The sequence below is a fragment of the Prorops nasuta genome, unplaced genomic scaffold (genome assembly GCF_024137725.1).
Source record: "Prorops nasuta isolate Cenicafe-Biocafe unplaced genomic scaffold, Cenicafe_Pnas_1.2 PNAS00027, whole genome shotgun sequence".
Classification (NCBI taxonomy): Eukaryota; Metazoa; Arthropoda; class Insecta; order Hymenoptera; family Bethylidae; genus Prorops; species Prorops nasuta.
In genome coordinates, this window is record NW_027116824.1 from 1,807,614 (window position 1) to 1,828,718 (window position 21,105).

The following is a 21,105-nucleotide window of genomic DNA, read 5'->3' on the forward strand; positions in this document are numbered from 1 at the left end:
ATTGTGTTTATTTGTGATAGAGAAGAATGATGTGGGATGTCACGGTAAAAGTATTTACTCAAGAAATTATGCGCCAGTTAAAAGCAGTACCACGGACCATTTAAAGCACGGAGGTTCCTTGAAAAACAGGATGCCTATCGGTATTTCGTGTTACATTAGCTGCAGATAGAAAGAATAAGAGTGTGGAACGCCGTGATAAGATTAATTAGAAAATTGTATGTAAGTTAAAACGGTAATACTGTTGTATGATCAGCTCCGGATCCCTTATTCTGTAATTGGCGAACATTTTCGGTTATTCAGGGTACGGACCAAAAATGATATATATAGATAAACATTTATCATAACACGTTCCGATATGTTTATCGTTAACTTTGGCTTAACGATATTGAAATTTGTCGATAAGAGTTACAGAATTGCCCTACAGGAAAGGGAGTAAGGGGACCAGGGGTAATTCTTCATGAAAGAAAATGCCCATTGCCCACCAATTCAATACATACACGCAGTTACGTGAACACATTTAGAATTGACAGCGCTAGCAAGTACCATTTTCGAACGCACTTAAAAAGATGACAAAGCTCTCATTTATAAGAATACTAAACTTACTGACATTCGAATATTTTTGTTATGTCTAAATATTTGTATTTATATTTTTAATAATAAACTAAAAAAATAATTTGCTTCATTTATATAAATTAATCTTTAACTAACATATTAAATGTAATAAACAGAGTGGAAATCTTTGTCAGTGCTCCCAGAAGAAATCCAACTTAATGATGATCTACCTTTGATTGTTATCTATTCATATAAAATAATCATAATTAAATATTGAAATAAGTGAAGAAAGATAAAATTCTATCCTATTGTTCATGCACAGTTAATTTTAATTGTGATAACCAACTGTTGTGAAATATGACAACAGGTGTAGATATGGAAAGTTATTCAACAAATTATAATACTACAAATTTTTATATTGGTTTGGGTTTAGCAATTAGCTCTAGTGGTTTCATAGGTTAGTTTTCTAAAGGTCATTGTTTAGTAACAGTGGTTCAGTAATAGGTTTAACTTTAATTTTATGTTAATAAACAATTTTCATCTACAGGAACAAGTTTTATCATTAAAAAGAAAGCTCTCATTCGTCTTCAACGATATGGAGCATTACGTGCAGGGGCTGGTGGCTTTGGCTACTTGAGAGAATGGCTTTGGTGGGCTGGTTTCCTTTGTAGTAAGCTTATCATTTGATATTGAAATAAAAAGTTATTATTTGCATAACCTATACTATCACTTTATTTTTAGTGGGAATTGGTGAAGCAGCAAATTTCGCTGCCTATGCTTTTGCACCAGCATCATTAGTTACACCCCTGGGTGCATTAAGCGTGTTAATATCAGCTATTCTAGCATCAAAATATTTAAATGAGAAGTTGAATTTATTAGGCAAAGTAAGCTGCAAATAACTATCTTAACAATAAATAATAATAATTCACAAATATTTTATAAATGATAGATTGGCTGCCTTCTTTGTATCTTGGGTTCAACAGTAATAGTACTTCATTCCCCAAAAGATGAAGAAGTGAGCAGCATAAGGGAACTTCTACAAAAGATTGAGGAGCCTGGATTTCTTATTTATGTATCCTGTGTAATTTTTTTAAGTATGCTTATTGTCTTCCACATTGGTCCAGCTTATGGAAAAAGTAATATCATTGTTTATATTCTTCTATGCTCATCTGTTGGATCCTTGACAGTCATGAGCTGCAAAGGCTTGGGACTAGCTTTAAAAGAAACTATTAATGGGGTAGAAAATGCTTTCCTATCTTGGCTCACTTGGGCATTTTTATTTAACGTTATTTTTTGCATCATGATACAAATGAATTTTCTGAATAAATCTTTAGACTTATTTGAAACTAGCATTGTGACACCTATTTATTATGTATTTTTTACTACTTTTGTAATAATAGCATCAGCAATACTATTTAAGGAATGGAAAGAAATGACTACTGAAGATATATTAGGATCTCTTTGTGGATTTTTTACTGTGATTGTAGCCATTTTCCTTTTAAATGCCTTTAAAGAATTAGATATTGGATACAATAATATTAGCCATATGCTGAGGCCAAAGAGGGAGTTGTTAAATTCACTTGGTAGAAGAAACAATATTGACGAAGAAAGGCTACTATCTAGGGTGAATTCAGAACTTGAACGTAACTATGGTAGCCCTGATGCAGCCAGGACAATATAATAATATTCAATACAAGACTTAAGGCAACAAAGTATTACTGTAATAGACTTCAAGTGATATAAACATTTTAAGTATAATAAATAAATATCAATGTTCCTGTGCTTTCTTGTTATAAAAGATTTTACTTATTTAAGTTGATTACAAATAGTAATTAACATTTAGCTTTCACTGCTTTATCAACATCATCAATGAGCGAAACAAATTTTCTCCATTGTTGTGTGCTTAGACTTATACCTAGAAAATTAATAAAGAAATGTGACTTATGATATTTCTTACTTATTTATAATAACTTAAAATTCATTACCCTTTTTGCCAGGCTTCAGATCTCCAGCTTTATCAAAATACATTTCTCTAATATCTATCAAAACTTTTCCTTTAAATTCTCTGACAGATACTTGTCGATTATTTCCTATATCCCAAGAAGTATCCAATTCTTCATCCGAACCATGTTTCTGTTTCTTGCTAGGTTTTTCACTATCTTCTTTTTCCTTTGGTAACCTCTTTTTACTTTTCTTTTCCTTAGGTTTTTCTTCCTTTTAAATAAGATTTAATTATACTCTGCCTATAATAATATTTTATTTATATGTTATATTGCAAAATTTAATTACCTCACTACTGTTTGACTCTTCATCAGAGATATACTCCTTCGATTTAGGCATCTTAAAAAAGTGTACAAAAATTATAATCTGATAGTTAAGTTTTACCAGCAATAAATAATAAGATTATTAAAGTAAGGTTAACGGTCAAGGGTATAAATATATTTACAAAAATATATGTATAGTGCTCATCAGGTTAAAGCAATGGCAAATTTAAATCGATTGGTAACAAAACCTAAAATTTTATGCAAAACGAAATGTTTCTAGAAGTACTAATTTTTATTAATAATTTCAAGATTTGTGTAAACTTTTTATCTGCACTTTCGTCTTCAATGTTATTTGGAATAGCACTTAATATTCAAAACAATATTTTTTTAAGAACAAAAAGATTTTAATAGGGTATATTATTTTCTATTTAACCAAACTTCCCTACAAATGTTAAATAGTAAAAAACATATAAAAAAGAAGATTTCTTTTTATTTCTACAATAATTCTTACCTTGCGATCCAATTTTAAAATACGTTCTAAAGTGCCGGGACCTGCCGGTATTCTTGTCGTTTTCCTTCTCTTCTAACCTTAATGTCCATAAAATAATTACAGAAATCGTAATATAAGCATCCAAAGTCCAAACCATCCAATCGTGAAAGTGGAAACTGGTTATAACGTATATGTTTCGGCACATCAGCCAATGAAAATCAAGTTTCTCTGATGATGTAAGTTTCGAACAGGAAAGTTAAAATGTAACAAATTGAGGAGAAGAAACGAGATACATTCCATTTTATATTTTCAATGAAAAAATATACTAAGTGATTTCCTTTGGATTTATTGTACCAAAAATTTCAATCTAATATTCAATCATTGTTAATATATAATATCATTTATGTTTAATATATCTTAACTATATTAAAATATTTATAATTATATTTGTAATTAGTGTAATGTTCATTGCTAATGTTTTTTTCTTCATTTTGAAGGTTCACGTACAAAGTTCGCCAATTGAAACGCCCCAAAGTATAGATTCAAGAAAATGTATGTCTTTGTAACTGTAAGAGGTATGAAATTTTTAAGTAGGACTTTTTTGGGGATTTCTTACTGTTTGCATTCAGGAAGGTCTTACACAAAATATTGATAACTGTAAGGTTACATATATACAACGTTTTCTTGTATCTATATACTGTGAAGCGTCTTAAGTGGCGAGCTCACTAGATATAAAATTGTCTTGTTGAAACAGAAACAAAAATAAGTAGAAAATATATCAAGATACGGGTAATTCTAATTAAAGCATCGTTATAGAAGTTGGAGCCGGTATTTCTTTGTCTTGGTTCAGTAAAAACTTAAATTATCCTGAATGTATTAGAAGCAGAAAAGTTGGCAAGAAACTTTAACAAGAAAAAATAAAGAAAGATTTGAGATAAATATTTAATGAACAGGCATAGTTTTGACTTGTGCCATTCTTTGTACATTGCAGCTCTCAATTTCTCATATATTATAATTTGTATGAAAAACATTTGTTCGCGAATATATATTTGTATATGTATATTAGTATACACACGAGTTCATTGTAATAAGAAAATATGTTTTTATATATGTATGTTGTGTGTGAGTACGCAAGATCCGATTCTATCTAAGATAAGAGATACACAGAGAAATATTTATCCAAAGACATGAAAATTATATCCCACATTAATCTCGATGTTGGCAAAGCGAGTGTTTTGAATACCTAAGCCTAATGAAATTTTGTTAGTAATTTATTCGCCTCTGAATGTCGACTTCTGAATTTCCTAAAATCTAGGAAAATCAATGATTCACTTCTGAACTTTAAAATCACGCTCGACGTGTGCTTCACTTAAATGTATATATACTATACCTGTGTATGTATATGCATGCGTACGTTTATCACTGTATGTGTTTAATTAATTATGTACTGCACGTGCACAGCGACGTTTAACATCATTTTTACGACTTCATCCTATACTTCAATGTACATATAGAGCTCAAATGAACACTTTGCATAACTACTTAAAAAAATTATACGGCCTAGGGTTAACCGCCATAAAATTGTTCAATATATGTATAATACATTTTAAATATGCATTCTTCGCTAATAATCAGAAACATTTCTTACAACTTTGTGGAGCCAGGATGAGCTCTCGCTACTGCTACTATTCTTATAAGGATTGAGAAAAAAGAATAAATAAAATGTAACATAAAGATTGAAGCAAAAACCAGCTCTAGTTTGTGTTCTAAAACAGACTTTGATAATCACAAAGATGACACGGGAATACAACTGCATTTTTGAGATTGGATAAAAAAAAGACGTTAATATCATATATTTTTACAAATGTAATCGTTTTTAATGTTGCGAATATATCGAGATTGCGCTACTTTAAAATTGCAGTGGCCTGATGATCGTCTGGTTTTGGAACTTTCGATTCTTATAGACAAACAATTAATTGTTTCTTGTCCTATTTTTACTTACTTATAACATTTGGTATAATCGAAAGACAAACAATGTAAACTAGCCAAGCATTAATGACGTTTGAGCTGATGTGGGATTTATATGACAATTTCAATTTAGAAAATAGAAAAGGAGTATCGAACGTCAGACTAGAGTCTACAATTCTAAAATAGCGATTAATCTTATAATATTATTAACACATTATATAACATTGGTGATTTAATATCAAGAACAAGTAGCAAAAATATTGCTATTTCTTTGTTTTTTTTTCTTCTTCCTGTTGTTGTCGCTCCGTACAAAGTATAGGAAACTTAAGAGTAACATTTCAAATAGAACTTTATCAATTGATTCAATCATTATGCAATGGGGATATGGCGAGTTTGGTGTGTTCTCTACTAACAGGTAACGCAGTTTTAAAATCCAACTTTAAAGTCCGGAGCACGATGCCTATTTACAAAAAACACAATGGTTAAATGGTTAATCCGCTACGAAACTTATACATGATTTATAATGCCGGTATGAAATCTAATTTAAAATATGCGACGTTCCTTGTTGAATCAATAAAATAATATCAATCTTCTTACCTATACTAATATTTATTTATATATGTATATATATATATATATTAGCAATGAATAACGTTACTCATTGCTGGCAGCTTTCGAATCTTTTTTAACTCGGAGATACTTACGCTTCATGCTCTTAAATAAAAAGAAAAAAGAAACATGCGAATTAATGAAACCTTCCAGCACTGTTTTAATCCCGATTGCTTTCTGAATTCATTACACATTACATAAGTTATTAAGTATTAGCTACGCGCTTATTCGGAAGGATCTTAATAATAAAAGAAATTCTAAAATAATATTAAAAAATGAAGTAGAAAGCGTCATTTGGCAAAAATAAAAAGATAATTATTAAAATGAAATCTTTAGCTTGTGATAAACAATTCGTTAGTAGAATTATATATCTAATGTACGTGAACACGAACGATAAAGCGACACAACTATTTTATAGTAGTATATTACAAATATAATAGCAATAGACGAGATCTGAAAATATAACGATTGACTGGATGGTCGTCAAATCAATTTATTTTATTTATACTGCCTTTTCGTATCTCTCGCATCGTTGTCGAAGCGGATTTTTAATCAAGCTTTGCGCTACGAATCCCCGAGATCGTTAAAAAGTAAAATACGACTGCCCCGAATTACAATAACATCTGGTACTATGAAAAGAAAACTGGCATTTGGCGATCGTTGAGAAAGGTCCTCATGGCACTCGCGCGATTAATCCATTTCTCATATTTAATAGTTGTAACTTAAGTTTCTGACCGATCGTAGCAAGATTACTGTACTCTTGCGAGCTAAGTACGATAATGTGACGACGATGAAGAAACAGGGAGAAGCCTGAAAAAGGGAAGCAATTAATTTCCTCAGCGATCGGCCAGCAGCCATCCTACCGTACGAGTGAATTACATTTACACCGTCGATATACAAATAATACAACTACGTTATATGAATTTCTGTGTATTATCCATACTTTTTCCAAACAGTTGCTTAGGCAATTTAGCATTGCTGCGACAAGAATTTAACGCTGTCCGTCCATCGACCATGAATGGCGTGGAAGCAACGTTTCACCAGAAGAAACATATCCAGCCAATAAGATCACAAATAGGAGAGTGCGCTTCTCTGTAAAATTTTTCGTTCACTTAAAGAGAATATAGTTCTTCGAGTTTTTCGGATGTGATAATTCTCTGGCTGCTTTGCGATTCGTGAGCAGGTCAGGAAAGAGTGTCCATGTAAAATTCCAAGGGCAACGAAGTCATTGTTTATTGGTCGAGTCGGCGGATGGATCGAAGCCTTCGCTCATTTCAAACAGCGCCAGTCTTGGTGATTTCACACACACAACAGGCTGCGAGAAATCGCAACTGTAACGACGCTTGCACCTCGTCGTCTTCCTTACAAAATTTCTCTCTGTCAACGCTCCGTCGCTCATTCTCACACGTCGTTCCACCCTGCAGGGAAAATATTAAGGAATAGTAATAAAAAGAATCTTTAGGAATCAGGGAAAAAATTATTCAATCTCCCTCTCCCAATTAAAAAGGAGTTCACCATTCTCAAGTAAAACGGGGTAAAAACTTAATTGACAATTAATTATCTTCTCCAATGAAGGATTATATAAATCTGAGCTAGCACCATTGAAATAAAGTAAACTTTCTTTAAAAACATGATTACAGAAAGGGGGATTGAACAGGATGGATGAAAAAGGATATCTCGAAGATCAATTAGACGATAATGGAGTGATATTGGATTTGGGTGTTTTGCGAATGAAAGAGAGCGTTTTCGCGCTACATATATCACAATGTTTAGTCTGCCCTAGAATATGAGAATATCACACAGTGGATTTGGAAGGTCTTTGCAGACCCATAAGAGAGTTTCGTGTTGCTTCGCACTCCTATCGACCTTTGCTTCCTTTTCTTTATCTCTTTCTCTCTCTCTCCATAAAGAGAGCGTCGTTAGTTTTGTCGATGAGATTTGACGGGATTACCGCCGAATCGGACGAATCGGGAAAGCTCGGATTTTTCGGATGGAGTTCCTTGCGCAGTTGGCGCGTGGATGATGAGGAATGACGCGATTGCAAGATGCCCGGTAGTGCGCGGAGGCGTTGGCGACGTTGACGCTTAAGGTCGATGCTGGCCTCGGCGCGATGAGCGATCGGGCATTGCAGGAAATCGAGATTAAGGATACGGATACGGATCGTAAAATATTTGGTTACAACTCCATGTCTTGCGCCTCGTCCTCGCTGAAGTCACTCATCGAAGACTCACTGTCCGACGACATCCCGTTTCCGGTCCCGCCGTTCTCCTGGTCCCTCAGCGCCTCCTCCGTCGCATATTTCTTCACGTAATCTGCAAAGTTTTATCGTTATCGTTAGAACCTCGCAATCGTTTCTTCCCACTGGCAAAATTTCCACTTACCTGCCACTTTCTTCTTGTACTCTTCAGGTTTGTGAAGGTACATGGCTGCGGCATCACCGTTCAGAGGGTCGATTGGATTTGGATATGTCAATAACTGCGGTAGAAACGACTCGAAAATATTCGACAAATCTGAAAGAATAAAATTCAAGCTAATTTGATGATTTTTAGATTAGTTTTTGAATCTCTACCGTATAGAGCAGTCCAGGCTTGATTAATAACGTCGAGGCACACAGTACCCGAAACCTCGTCGATGTTAGGGTGGTACACTTTGTTCATGAAGCCGATCGAAGGAGATTTGAACGGGTAGTGCTCGGGCAAATGAACCCTCACCTTCCATATTCCACCCTCGTATGGTGCTGCAAATAGAACAAGTTCATCATACACAAGCACTCACCCTGCTGTTGCATTGGAGAAATCTTCAAAAGAGCTTCGCCGAGCTCTAATTTCAATTTTACAAAAGAAAAATTAAATTCTTTTCTAAAAAACTATTTTCTATATCCTTTTATTTTATTTGTTTACTTCACAAAATCATACTTACTCCCTCGTGGTCCATAAAATTTTACGGAGAATTCGTTGAGACCTCCGAGAATCGTGACTTCGTGTTTGCTCTCGATTCTAATAGCTCTTTGTTAAGGAAATCAGCGAACCTACGAATTTCTTATTGCTAAAATTTTTTAACGGATTTTTAAAGGTTCACGGCTAATGTTACATAGTAGTATCTTTATATAACAGGTGGCACCTTGGTGCAATATCACATTGCCAACCGATATTACGCCTTTTATAGTGAAGGAAACCCTACCAACCATGAAACATACAAAGGACGCGTACAAAGCATAAAAATAGAATTAACATCAAGGATAAACTTGGCGATGGATTGTACTTCGAAGCTTCTGCTGATTTACAGAATTGGAAAGTAAACAGAAATAGTATAGAGATAGTTGGAGGATTCTTAATTCTTTGGGAAGAATTATAAGGATTCTTCTTTTTTGCTGCACTAGCCAACTGGTGCAATTAGGAGAAATAAGATGTAGTAATTATAAACAGACCTATAAAATTTTGTATTTAGGACTTTTTAGGTTAAGTTGATCCACGGTTGAACATATATTTGTTCCTTCAACATAAACAAAGGCAGACATACATGTGTCGGGTTTATAGATTAAGGGCCGGTGTCAGTAGTAATCAGGCAAGCCTCATATCCAACATAAGAAGTAAAAATCTGAAAAACTGCCAATCAAAATGTGTACTTTCAGATTTTTGCAGTTATGTTGGACATAAGGCTTGCCTGCTTTTCGTACTGACACCGCGGCCCTAAGTTCATAAGTACGAATAGTCGTAAATCTCAATGGAGTAAAACGAGTTGGATGTTTGGATATTTGAGCAACATAAAGGATTCACACAAATATCGATAAGTACATCAAAGTCAAAGAACTTTCATTGCACAAGTTAGAAAGCATTCCCTGGCGGTAAGTGAGCAACTTCATGGCTGGTGCAACTGAGAATAAGCAGTAAAAGATTTTTTTTATATTAACAGAGTTAAAAAAGAAAATGTACTAAAGGAGATAAGAACAATCTGAAATCGAAGATTATGGGCGATATTTCGAAAGAGAAAGATAACGAAAATAAAAATGAGAATGGTAGTGGTGGGGTAGTAAAAAATGGGGGAGGGGGAGGGAGGAGGAAATGGGCAGAATATTGAGGTAAACAAGGTCGTGCGTGGCTAGGATGGAACACGGTGCACCATGTGGAATAGCGGGAGAAACGGGACAAGAGCATCATGTAAAAGGTGTAGGGGAAGGGGGAGAGAAGAGGGGATGAGAGAGGAACGGGAGGGAACGGAAGCGATTGCTCAATAGTAGAAATAAAGGCCCCAAGGCCCAGGGACCGTTATATCGCAAAGTATTTTGCAGCGTAAACGCCTGCATTCTTGTTTACTATTCCGTTTCCTCGAAAAAAGAAACCGAAAGAATAAATACATTTTCCAAAAGCAGCTTTCCATCAACAACAGACTACGCATCTTGTTATTCACGATTATCCCACGTATTTTGCGGTTGGTTCTGCTGCCACGTCGTTCCTTGTCGAGCTGTTTTGCCTAATTATTTCCACATGGAACAATTGAAATTGTTTCGCGCGTTTATAAATGTGGAATTCCGACGATATTACTTAGTTGGTATAGCAATGAACCAGACGTATCAATTACCACGTCGTTATCGGAACTTTTGAAAAATAGAAAGCGGATAGGTTATGTCTACGCGGAGCTGTAATTATTGCTCTCCGTTGGAAAGGAAAAAGGAAAAAACAATGTTAATTTAGTTGCTATTTTTCCTTTCGACTGTCGAGATAAATATAAGAGGCGAGGCGTGGGTAGGGAACAAAGGAAGAAGAAGGTTAATATAGGCGCGAAACGCACAGTTCGGGAAGAACGGCGGGGGAAGCGATGGGATTGGTGAAGAAAGGAATGGTAGGGAGAATCGAAACGAAAGAATCGTCGTCTCTCTCGAAGGTCGATCAGCTGGCGTGCGCAACACAACGTCGCACGTGTAGAAAATGAAAAATATTAGGAAAACGCTGCAAAGCGATAGGTAAAGACGTACGAAAGAAGGAATCGAATTGTGGAGTCGCAGGTGAAAATCACAATCGCTGTTGCATGAAGAAGGTAAATATGGCGCTAATACGTTGCGCACGATACGGGAAAGTAATGACCAACAACAACCTATTTTCACTTTGGCGAAACAAGCACGTTGCTACGCCATGGTGAGACTGTTCTCCTAAAATTTATTAGTGAGACTCGTTAATTTTACTTTAAAGTCGCGCAGCAATGATATTTGCAGCCTTGTATCGATGTTAATTATCGCTAATTATGGGAAGTATGTATCTCGCAGTGTTTTACAAAGACGTTGGCAACAATCATATTTACGTCGTTGTTGACTCGATCTTAATTATGTTAATAGAAAAATATGGCATCCCTGCCAGATGACGGTTACTTTTACGGAACGATGAATAATTTTTAAAGCCATTTGTTTATATGAAACAATAGAACCGCAGAGGGAGCTGCATGAAAAGCTTTTAATAAACATCCCGCGACCCGTAGAGCTAGCATTCCATATACTGTACCTTCTATTCTGTTCCACTTTCTACGTCATAATATCATTGAACGTAGCGTAATGGTCGCGTTATCGTGCTAATACATGTTAGATGACAATATACAAACTTTTGTGAAAAATATTGATCGTAGGATTCAAGTACGAGCAACGCTCACGACTCGATAGAGAGGTTAGAGTCAGTCCTAGTGAGAGAGCCCCCCTTGCCTTTGTTTACACGACTTCCTGAAATTTCCCACTGCGCTCCTCCGACCAATTATAACACTGCGAATCCCGCATCGATAAGAATTCCCATGAATAATGCTAATAATATTACGAATGAAAATTATGGAGGTTTAACGATACATTGGAAGTGACTTATCAATAATAAAAAACCTGTTCCCAACAAGCTTTGCGTGTGATCAACTGATTTTTGAATGATCGAGAGAGGAAAAGTTGTGCTCGCGATAGAGCACGACACACGCACGCACGTACAGTCAGCTGGTTGAAAGCAGCTGTATATCCGTGGTCGGTTCTCTGACAAAACATCGTTTCGATCTCGCATTCCAAAGACCTGCAGTTTCCAAGCGATCGACGTATAAATGACTAGAATTCAAGTTTCAAAGAAGAAATAAACATGATGATATTTATAGGTTATAAGTATAAGACTCGACTTTTGTAAGGATACAGCTTGATAACGTCCGTGTCCATACGTCGTTTGCCAGCACTGGGAGACGACATGTTTATCAGTTTTGTTTAACAGCTGAGCCCTTTCCAGTCCCGGGATCAGCTGGGAAGTCCACTTTCACGCACTACCAATACGATCCTCTTTTATAAATCACCAGTACACAACGACAGACACACGCGCGCAAAACAAATTATTCCTCGATCCCGAGTGGCGAAGCACGATGGTTTTTGGATCGCTGTAATCTTATTCTGCTGGTTGTTTTCAGTTTTTCAATGTGGACCGAATCGAAATTCAGCAGCATCGATTCCGACGGGGCCAATTTCCCGCTGACACACGAAGATCTTTGCCAGGGACAACGCAGTTCAACAACTGCGACTGCCAATTGGTATCGTGTATTCGTGTAGTGTCGTGTCGTGGAAAAAAAGAAAAACACGCACGCATACAATCGCAGCAGTGTATATACATACGAGTTTAAGCTCGTGATAGAAGATTAGCAGTAGAGAAAGAGATATGGAAGAGGCAACTGCGATGATTTTCTTTGGAAGATTGTTCTTTGGAGTTGATAGCGATTGAACGAGATGAACTTTCGATGACACGAAGATCCCCTGGTGTATGGCCGTTTGATTGCAATGATGTCCGAAAGACGGGGATCCTTCGCTCTAGAGGACTGTTTCGTCACGAATCGCGAATTAGCGACTCCCCGTGTACAATTCTTTACCCGCACGCGCACAAAGAAAAAATGTGCACTCCGTCTTTCACGTCCCTGTGTCTATCTTGCTTTGTTTTTTTTGCCTTACCCCTCCCTCCATACACTGTCGAATTATAGCCGTCTCTCTCCTTCTTCCCGGTTCTCTTCCACGCTCGCTCGCTCTACTGGCTATCTCAGTCCTAGACCCACACAGCGCACAATCTTCTATCTTTCTCACCCCAATACCAAGCTCTTATACTGCACACGAAATGAACCAACGGGCCTACGGACCACGGAAGCCTCCACTCCACTACTTATGCCCTTGTGCTTGCCAGCCACACACAAGCTGTCAATCCACAAGCCTCGACACAACCAATCCAACCGACTGATAATACTGCTCATTCCCAACTTTCATCCTCGCACACTCCACTCTGGACTCCTCCACTTCAGCCTCAGCGCACCGTATCACCTGGAGCAACCTGGAGTGTACTCAGTGAACTGTCCGATCTAACTCTCTCACACTGATTCGCACCAGTCACGCATGGGTATTGAGTACGACTCACTCTCTCTCTCTCAACACGCATACATCTAGTACAGTTAGAGCATGCTCTTTCATCAGATAAACAGAAAATTACTAGGTTCCTAGTTACTTTTCCCAGCGGCGCGAAAATTTGAAACTCCTCTATCTCTTCTATAGTATCCATTTTTAAGAAGAATTAAATAATGTTTCTTGCTTTGAAATAGAGGTGAAATCTTTTTTAGATTTTTAAGAAATAATAACTATTAGTTAAATTTTCAAAAACAGTTAAATTATATTTAATTTTTGTTATAAACTCATTATTTTGGTTTAAATTTATCATACTCATAACTACTATAGTATTCCAAGCACACATATGTATAATTTGCTTTCCTCTTGCTTAAAACATTATTGCTAATCTATTACAGCTTCCTCCTGATCCTTTCTTCACTGTACCGACTGTGTTAATGATGTCGTTTTCCTGTCTGGCATATTTAGTTCAATGAATACACCTATGGTTTGAAAAATATTTAAAGTTGCTTGAAAATCTTTATAAAAATGTTGCCAATAGTAATATAATTTGAACTGTCATTTTTAAAGTCAGAGTACACATGTTTTAGAGCAAAATGCCGGAGAAACCGATATAATTTTCCTTGTTATTTTACGTTAAAATTTTTACTCGTATACCTTTCAGATTAGATCGCTCTAAGAACCCACCGTTTCAAAAATATTTAAAATTCAGCTTTAATACTTTAAAACTTTATTCTGCCCATAGTAAACTATCTAAATATGCAAATAAATAATGAATTTTTGAAAATGCAAAATTAATTAAGTCATCTGAACAAATTTTAAGTAGTTTGTTCTTTATAATCATTGAATATTCATTGAAAAGCATTCAATTTTGGGTTTAATAAAAAAATAAGAGAAACTGTTTTTTTTCTCTATTTAATGATGACACTGATGGTATATAAATACAAAAATTGTTTTAAATAGATAGTTAAATATTTGGTGCGTGAGTAATCTTCAAACTCTATATTGGTCTAGGACGTATAAGGAAAATTCGGAAGTCTATCAGCCTTATGGTTTTTGAGAAGGATAAATATCTACTAGTAAAATGGCACGGTCTTAAATAAGAAAAAGAACTTCAGCACTTGTGCTCACTATTTTAACTTAAACTTTTCTTGGCCAGCATCTAAAGCTAAACTATTAAAATCACAATTTTTACTTTTCCTTTCGTCGAAGAATTAAATCTTTCACGGAACGCTACATTTCATGCATTTTACAATATATATAATAATTAATACGGAGTAATCAGCAAATGCGCGTTTTTAATCAAATGCCCAATAATGATATGATTTCTAAAAATACAGATTAAATTCAGTAACCGTCGCGCAACTTACTAAAAAATTGCACTAAAGAATATATAAAAAAAAAAAAATACGCTGCTATTCTGCATAATAAATTTTGGAATAAATGAATGCTATGTGTGAAAGAAAACTTGTCCTAAATATGCTTGTAAAATTATCAAGCTTAAAATTACATCTGTCTCAGAAGAAAAAGTCACTTCATCCTTTTAACTATCTGTGATCTGTTCTACACTATTTTGTGATTGTCTTGCTCTTTTAGAATAAAAATTTTACGATATCAGCTAAAAACGTTCCAATGTATTTATTTAGTCTGTAGTTTTGATTGTTAATTTGTCATTGTTCCCTTAGAATTTATTGAATAATAAGATGAAGTGGCTTTATACATTAATCACGATACAATGTAACACTTAAACAATGAATCATCAATAAACATTTATAAAAGAAAAAATTATCAAAAATTCTATCATGATTTGTAATTGTATAAAAAATACCTATAATAAATTTTAACGCTAGTAATAGACAATAATCCTATTGTATAAAATTGCCTCGTCTTAAGAACAATATCAGTCGTAAATTTATACTACAAACACTAAGAGCTGATTTATCTACTTTGTCAATTGTACAAATTAAGAGAGATGAAAAAATATACAATAATAAATACATAACTATTGCTTACACTGCTCTGGAAGTCTTAAGTACATACATATAAAAAGTTTGATCGTCTTCAGTCAATCGTCGGCAAGTTAATACTTTTGTTTTAATCAACAGCAGTTTTCTTCGTAAACGCTGTCAATGATAACATTTCGTTGGGGTCCGTCGATAAACGTGAAAATTCGATTTCTTCACTCATACTATTTTCTGTATCATAGAATTTTACATAAATTATTATTATTTTTTTTAATTATTTACTTTACTGTTGGCAACAATATAAGCTTTGATGAAATGCTTACCTGATGGTTCAATGGGCCATTGTTTATGAGACGGAGCGTAAAGACATAATAAAGCTAGGATGTAAATATTCCACATACCATAAACTCCGGTAAAGAAAGCAGACGTCATTTCTAATTCAAGGTCTTCGTCCCATTTCCACTGACCCTCGGCAACCTAGAGCAGAGAATTTGGTAAAATATTATAATTGTTAAAAATAATATATATTTTTCTAGTAAAAACTATCACCTGTCCCAATATAAATCCTATAACTGTTAATGAAGCACACAAGAGAGTAGCCATCATTAAAAACTTAAATCGATATATAATGCCTTCGTAATGCAAACGCCGAGCGGAGCTCATACTAGGAAGCGCAGCTCTCTTGGCACTGATATTCATAAATACTTTCCATATCATGTACGACAAGAATAATAAATAAATTACAGCCGAAACACCAGCCAATATTATAAACGATAACTAGGAACTTTTTGTTCAGGAAAGTTGTGTAATTAAATTATCAAAAATTTGTTTCGCCAATTCGACTTAAAAAATAAATCGTGCTTCTAAGTCAAGTTGTTATAAATGGCTTTAAGACTTTGCCATTTAAAAGAAATATATTTATAAAAAAAATAACATTATTAATAGTGAGAAAGTAAAATTTTATTAAAGGATACTGCCATTTTTGTTCCAAGGTCTGTAACCCAAATCGAATAAAATGGATTTCTTAATTGCACACCGCGCTCGCACATATCAAATACGAATAGTGATAAGCATCCAGTTCCCACAGCAGAAAGATGACGCCAATAACATTTTAATGAATTTCTTTGATCGCCTTCCTGCCAAATTAAATTATATATGATTAATACTTTATGTAGTGTGCCACATATGTATTCAACTAAACTCGATGTTTACCTGTATCTAAAATCAGGAACGTCATACAAAACGAGGCCATACAATTTTTGAAAAAATATTAGTATCAAGTTTCAAGTTTGTTGTATGTAGTAATATGAGTTCTTACCATAAGATGTTCACCAGCAAAGACAAGCCAAAAAGATAAAAGAATAGCATAAAAAAATCCTTGTCGTATATCTCCCAACAAAAGCATGTAGGGCATATTAAAAGCCAGTGTAAAATACTCCAAAGGCACTAAAAAAAATAGAATTTTTTAGAAAACTATCTAATTATTGTTTCTAGATTATCTTTTCTGTATGAATATTTTTAAAAATCCTAAATAAAATTTGATTTCAAATAAAACATAAATTCCTTTTAGTGAACATACAATTTAGAACTGATAAAGCACATCCTAGACCCAGAAGCATATATTCCAAAAGTGCAGGAGATCGGGAAAGCATGTGCACTCTTCTCCAGTACCAAAACAGCACACATAATACAATTGGGAAGAACACAGATTTTAATGACACCCATACTTTAGTAAATCCTCCATTTTGATGAATAGCCTATAAAGTTCATAGAATATAATATAAAGGTATCTTAGAGGATATTTACATAACATATATTAAATTAAATGTAATAATTACTGTAAGCCACAAATCAACAATATGTCCTAGTCCCTGGTTTATGTTTCTATCAGTATCAGCAGGAAGGCGTACATTTAAGAGATAATAATCATGAAATAATGATCCCAGCTCAAATAGAGGTACAACACTGCAATTGTAATTGTACTGTTCCATGGGCTGTAAAGTAATGTTGACCATTGACATATTTCATATTACTACTATTAAATTCAATGATTAATATTTGATATAAATACATTGTCTATACTACAGTCCAAAATTCTTTCTATTACAGAAGATGCATATGGTTTCCATGCATCATCTGGATCTCCCTTGTTTCTGTAGGCAAGTCTAGCATCCAATGTAATTTTATTTCTTGGTGCTGGTAATAAGAAAAAGCTTTAATAACACAGATTAATGGAAAGAAATACTGTAGTTAACATACTTACCAATTTCAATTTGGCTATGATAAGCTATATCTACTTGCAATACTCCAATGAGATTTTGTTGCCATCTGGAATAATCCAGTATCATACTGTTACGTGGAACAGGCATCTATAAAAAATTATGTTTTGACATTGTGCAAAGTTTTTATGAATAAAATTAGTTTTGCAAAAAATACCTGAAATGTATAAACCACTTGATATGCCTCATGCTGATCGTCGAAACTGAAACGATTCATGTTTACCTTGGCACAAGCTCCTTTCCCCCTGGAGTAAAACCATTGTCCTCCTCCTGGTTCTGTTCCATTGACACGAATATCTTTACACGGTATAGCAAGAATATTTTGACTACTGGCTGGTGTAGGTGCTATTTAAAAAACAGATAAATAGTTTTTCTTTGTTGCAGCAACACGGTAAACAAAATGCGCTTCGAGTTCGAAAAATGCCGGTAATCGTATAACCATTATAAACAAAGTAACGAATAAAACTACAATTTAATGTGATTCTATTGAACCCCTTAAATCAATTGCAAATTTTCTTAGTTAAATTAATAATAATCCATTCTTTCCTTTTGTGTTTTGCTAAAATTGTGTAATTTGACATATTACTTACCAATCAAGCCGCCTATAAGAAAACAAACAATTTGTGCGATAATGAGCAGTATAACAAGAACAGAAAGCTTTTTGCCGCTTAAATTCTCTATAATGGTACCCTGCATAATTAGAGAGTTTATATATTGCTCGATGGCTATAAAAACGTTTAAAATTTTTGAAAAACTTATGACAAAGAGAATTAATAATTCCAATAACACTGAACGATTAGAACAACCCTAGCCAAACAACTAGCTCGTTGCAGGCTTGCAGGCCTCCGCGCTCGTTGATGTTCGGCTGCTTCCGCTCCTTACTTCTTCGGCTTTATTCGGCTCACAATGGAGACCATATGGGCCGCGTTCGGGAATTTACTGCCAGGATTTTTAGCATCATTTTATCTTTGTTAATCGGCTAGTTATAAACACAGATAGAATGATGACGCGCGAGTCTGACAATATATTCCCGAACGCAGCCATATACCCATGAGTTTACAATTCGAGTATCGAGTCAGTATAGAGACCGTACACACCAACACAATGACAGTGAGATAAGAATGTATATTGATGTATATGCATACTATCAGCGCAAACTATCGGTCAATTTTCGCAGTTTTTCAGTGTAATTTATTTATACGTATACAGTTATACATTGACACTTCGTTATCATTGTGTTGATGTGCACGGTCTCTATATATATCGACAAGATAACCACCCTTTTAACTGCTTTTAAGTGTGCACGGCTGTGGATGCTGTGGGTATTGGTTACTTATGTAGTTGTGTTTGGGCACTGGGAAAGTGGGCGATGGGAGATTTAATGAAAAGATAAACAATTTGCTATTGTTACTGTTACTAGTTGCATTTGTTTTGTATGACACCTCTCTTTTTTGCCCATTTCGGCTATTTCCTTATAGTGAAATATCATACTATTCTCTAATAATTTTACCGGGTTCTTTTATGTCGAATAGTAGAAGTAATGTAATTGCTTTTTTAAGATAAATTAATTGTTTTTCTTTGATCTGTAATATTAAATACAATAATTAAGATGGAGATTAATCCTTTAAGCATAATCCTTGTCAAAAGCGATAGCAAAGGTGACAGAATGTTATTTAGGTATCCTTATACAACAAAGTCTACTCGAGATTCAAATCAAAATGCAAAAAGAAAAAATCCTTATTCTTTAATTAATACTGAAGATTTATTACAGGTTTGTTATAATATAAATAATTAAGCTTGATTTGATTTTAATGTTTTATTAATACTTTGGTGTTTAACAGTCAACACCATGCCCAGTTTCAAACATAAGGAATGGAAACCTTATTGGTCTATCAGATGAAGTTTTATCTACATTATTTGTTGTTAAACCAGAACTCTGTGACCAAAAGTTTGAATTAAAAGTTAATGATGTACGTTTTGTGGGCCACCCTACCCTGATTCCATCTCGTGGATTAAAAGAAGTCAATTCCTCAATGCTTTTTAATATAGTTTTTGCTCTACACGCGCAGGCTAGTTATTCCATAGTAAAGTGCTACTATGATTTGAGTAAAAGGTTGGAAATATATTTATGGTTGAATCTAAAAATTAAAATACAATTACTAATTATTTTAGATTAGGATTAGCATTAAGACATGAGGAGAAAAGATGTGGATTTTTTACAGAAGAGATCAAAGTTATGGTATCAACACATGATGAGATAGCTGCCAGGTTTTATGAAAGATTAAAATGTTACTTTTATAATTTTCAAGATTTTTGATTATTCAATATTTTTAGATCTGAAGGAGAAAGCGATTGTGATGAATCTCCTTATGAATTAATCCTACATAAAAGTTTATTGGCACAAGACTTAAAGTCTGTCTTTAGTAGCCTTAGTAGTACAGGAATTATTAATATTGCAATTAACAAATGGATACAAGTGAGATTTTGTCTTCCTCAAAAAGTTCATCAATCTCATAAAAAAGGATGCATTATTAATCCTGAAATAATAGATAGATGTTTGAATAGTTTAAGGCCCTACCATGGTTTATTGTTATTAATTGAGCCTCAAGAATTATTGAAGTCATTGCCAATAGATTCTTCTCCAGCATTAATAAGAATGATTCAAATGTACAATCCATTAAAAAGCCTTCAAACACTAGCTGCTGATTCTGATCTTACTCTGGCACAAGTGTTTCAACTGACAGGCCATTTAGTCTACTGGGCTAAAGCAACTATTATTTATCCATTGTGTGAAAATAATGTTTATGTGGTTTCCCCTGATGCAGTTTTAACAAATCAGTTATTAGAGTCTTTCTCTAAAAAATTTCCAGGAAATTGCCTTTTACAAGTAAAAATAATTTTTATAATTACAATACAGGAAGTTAATTATTAGTATTAAGAAATTCGTATTTCTCAGGTCATTAGTGAATTTTCTTTACCAACTTCAATAAGCCAGAAACTAAATCCTTTGAGTCAACCACAACATCAAACGGAACTAGTACAAATTATAATTTGGTTATTAAAGAATCATCTGTTATTGCAATTACATACTTATGTACAGTATATGCCAACTGTTCATGGTAGAATTTCATTGGTAAGTTTTATTAATTAAATCGTGTGATGTATTAGTATAGCAATATTTTTTTTTCTAAGGAATCAAAGGAGCATATTAAAAATACTGCTATGGAAATTTCGGAAAACGGCAGTACGTGGAATTTGAACGATTCTGCAAAATCCAATTCTGATGAAAAGGATGATGTTGAATTACAGATTCAGATTGATGATAGAATTTATGATTATCAGTCTGAGAATTTTGATATACCTTCAGATGATATTATCTTATTAGATAAACTTTGTAGACTTGGGTATTTCAATGGAGGTCACCACCTTGAAGAAATTATGTACTTGGAGAATATTCGGAGATCCCAACTACTTCAAATATTGGACAAATTTCGTGACATTTTAATCACATGTGAATGTGAAGATCCGGCAATTGCCCTTTTCTATAATCGAACAAACTTTTAAATTTCAGTCATACATTCACGTATATTTTAAAGAT

At 34.2% G+C, this 21,105-nt stretch overlaps 5 protein-coding genes across 5 annotated transcripts; 2 read left to right on the forward strand and 3 right to left on the reverse strand.

Annotated features, from left to right (window-relative positions):
* The first annotated feature begins 24 nt into the window (after positions 1–24).
* On the forward strand, positions 25–2,499 carry spict (magnesium transporter spict). Its single transcript, XM_066741849.1, has 4 exons — positions 25–1,009; positions 1,100–1,222; positions 1,294–1,436; positions 1,502–2,499. Exons 1-4 carry the CDS (start codon positions 910–912, stop codon positions 2,231–2,233), a joined length of 1,098 nt encoding a protein of 365 aa, XP_066597946.1. The 5' UTR covers positions 25–909; the 3' UTR covers positions 2,234–2,499.
* Ssb-c31a (single stranded-binding protein c31A) lies at positions 2,252–2,892 on the reverse strand. Its single transcript, XM_066742270.1, has 4 exons — positions 2,842–2,892; positions 2,538–2,766; positions 2,390–2,467; positions 2,252–2,280 (listed from the first exon to the last, which is right to left on the reverse strand). The coding sequence occupies exons 1-4, from the start codon at positions 2,890–2,892 to the stop codon at positions 2,252–2,254; spliced, it is 387 nt and encodes a 128-aa protein (XP_066598367.1).
* Positions 2,841–13,243, reverse strand: UbcE2H (ubiquitin conjugating enzyme E2H). Its single transcript, XM_066741851.1, has 6 exons — positions 12,030–13,243; positions 8,803–8,879; positions 8,453–8,620; positions 8,265–8,393; positions 3,328–8,195; positions 2,841–2,892 (listed from the first exon to the last, which is right to left on the reverse strand). Exons 1-5 carry the CDS (start codon positions 12,080–12,082, stop codon positions 8,059–8,061), a joined length of 564 nt encoding a protein of 187 aa, XP_066597948.1. The 5' UTR covers positions 12,083–13,243; the 3' UTR covers positions 2,841–2,892; positions 3,328–8,058.
* Positions 13,244–14,106: 863 nt separating this feature from the next.
* On the reverse strand, positions 14,107–18,433 carry wls (Wnt ligand secretion mediator). The gene is made up of 12 exons (XM_066742291.1): positions 18,098–18,433; positions 17,665–17,852; positions 17,492–17,597; positions 17,300–17,424; positions 17,067–17,222; positions 16,808–16,985; positions 16,547–16,674; positions 16,441–16,446; positions 16,203–16,364; positions 15,778–16,005; positions 15,552–15,705; positions 14,107–15,459 (listed from the first exon to the last, which is right to left on the reverse strand). Exons 1-12 carry the CDS (start codon positions 18,201–18,203, stop codon positions 15,359–15,361), a joined length of 1,638 nt encoding a protein of 545 aa, XP_066598388.1. The 5' UTR covers positions 18,204–18,433; the 3' UTR covers positions 14,107–15,358.
* Positions 18,434–18,804: 371 nt separating this feature from the next.
* Nprl3 (GATOR complex protein Nprl3) lies at positions 18,805–21,072 on the forward strand. Its single transcript, XM_066741908.1, has 6 exons — positions 18,805–19,278; positions 19,349–19,620; positions 19,680–19,775; positions 19,842–20,394; positions 20,464–20,640; positions 20,700–21,072. The coding sequence occupies exons 1-6, from the start codon at positions 19,117–19,119 to the stop codon at positions 21,069–21,071; spliced, it is 1,632 nt and encodes a 543-aa protein (XP_066598005.1). The 5' UTR covers positions 18,805–19,116; the 3' UTR covers position 21,072.
* The last annotated feature ends 33 nt before the right edge of the window (positions 21,073–21,105 follow it).

Bases quoted from the DNA above. Each gene is read 5' to 3' on its own strand.
- spict (XM_066741849.1), top strand. From the start codon at position 910: ATGACAACAGGTGTAGATATGGAAAGTTATTCAACAAATTATAATACT. The intron at 1,223-1,293 runs GTAAGCTTATCA...CTTTATTTTTAG, and splicing joins GTGGGCTGGTTTCCTTTGTA to TGGGAATTGGTGAAGCAGCA. The intron at 1,437-1,501 runs GTAAGCTGCAAA...TATAAATGATAG, and splicing joins AGTTGAATTTATTAGGCAAA to ATTGGCTGCCTTCTTTGTAT.
- Ssb-c31a (XM_066742270.1), bottom strand. From the start codon at position 2,892: ATGCCTAAATCGAAGGAGTATATCTCTGATGAAGAGTCAAACAGTAGT. The intron at 2,468-2,537 runs GTAATGAATTTT...TTAATTTTCTAG, and splicing joins TCTGAAGCCTGGCAAAAAGG to GTATAAGTCTAAGCACACAA. The intron at 2,281-2,389 runs GTTAATTACTAT...TATCACTTGAAG, and splicing joins TAAAGCAGTGAAAGCTAAAT to TCTATTACAGTAATACTTTG.
- UbcE2H (XM_066741851.1), bottom strand. From the start codon at position 12,082: ATGTCGTCTCCCAGTGCTGGCAAACGACGTATGGACACGGACGTTATC. The intron at 8,880-12,029 runs GTATCCTTACAA...AAGAGCTATTAG, and splicing joins GACACGGACGTTATCAAGCT to AATCGAGAGCAAACACGAAG. The intron at 8,394-8,452 runs GTAGAGATTCAA...TTATTCTTTCAG, and splicing joins AGCCTGGACTGCTCTATACG to ATTTGTCGAATATTTTCGAG.
- wls (XM_066742291.1), bottom strand. From the start codon at position 18,203: ATGCAGGGTACCATTATAGAGAATTTAAGCGGCAAAAAGCTTTCTGTT. The intron at 16,675-16,807 runs GTATGTTCACTA...TATTTTTTTTAG, and splicing joins TGCTTTATCAGTTCTAAATT to TGCCTTTGGAGTATTTTACA. The intron at 15,706-15,777 runs GTGATAGTTTTT...TCTCTGCTCTAG, and splicing joins TAGGATTTATATTGGGACAG to GTTGCCGAGGGTCAGTGGAA.
- Nprl3 (XM_066741908.1), top strand. From the start codon at position 19,117: ATGGAGATTAATCCTTTAAGCATAATCCTTGTCAAAAGCGATAGCAAA. The intron at 19,279-19,348 runs GTTTGTTATAAT...GGTGTTTAACAG, and splicing joins ATACTGAAGATTTATTACAG to TCAACACCATGCCCAGTTTC. The intron at 19,776-19,841 runs GTTTTATGAAAG...CAATATTTTTAG, and splicing joins CATGATGAGATAGCTGCCAG to ATCTGAAGGAGAAAGCGATT.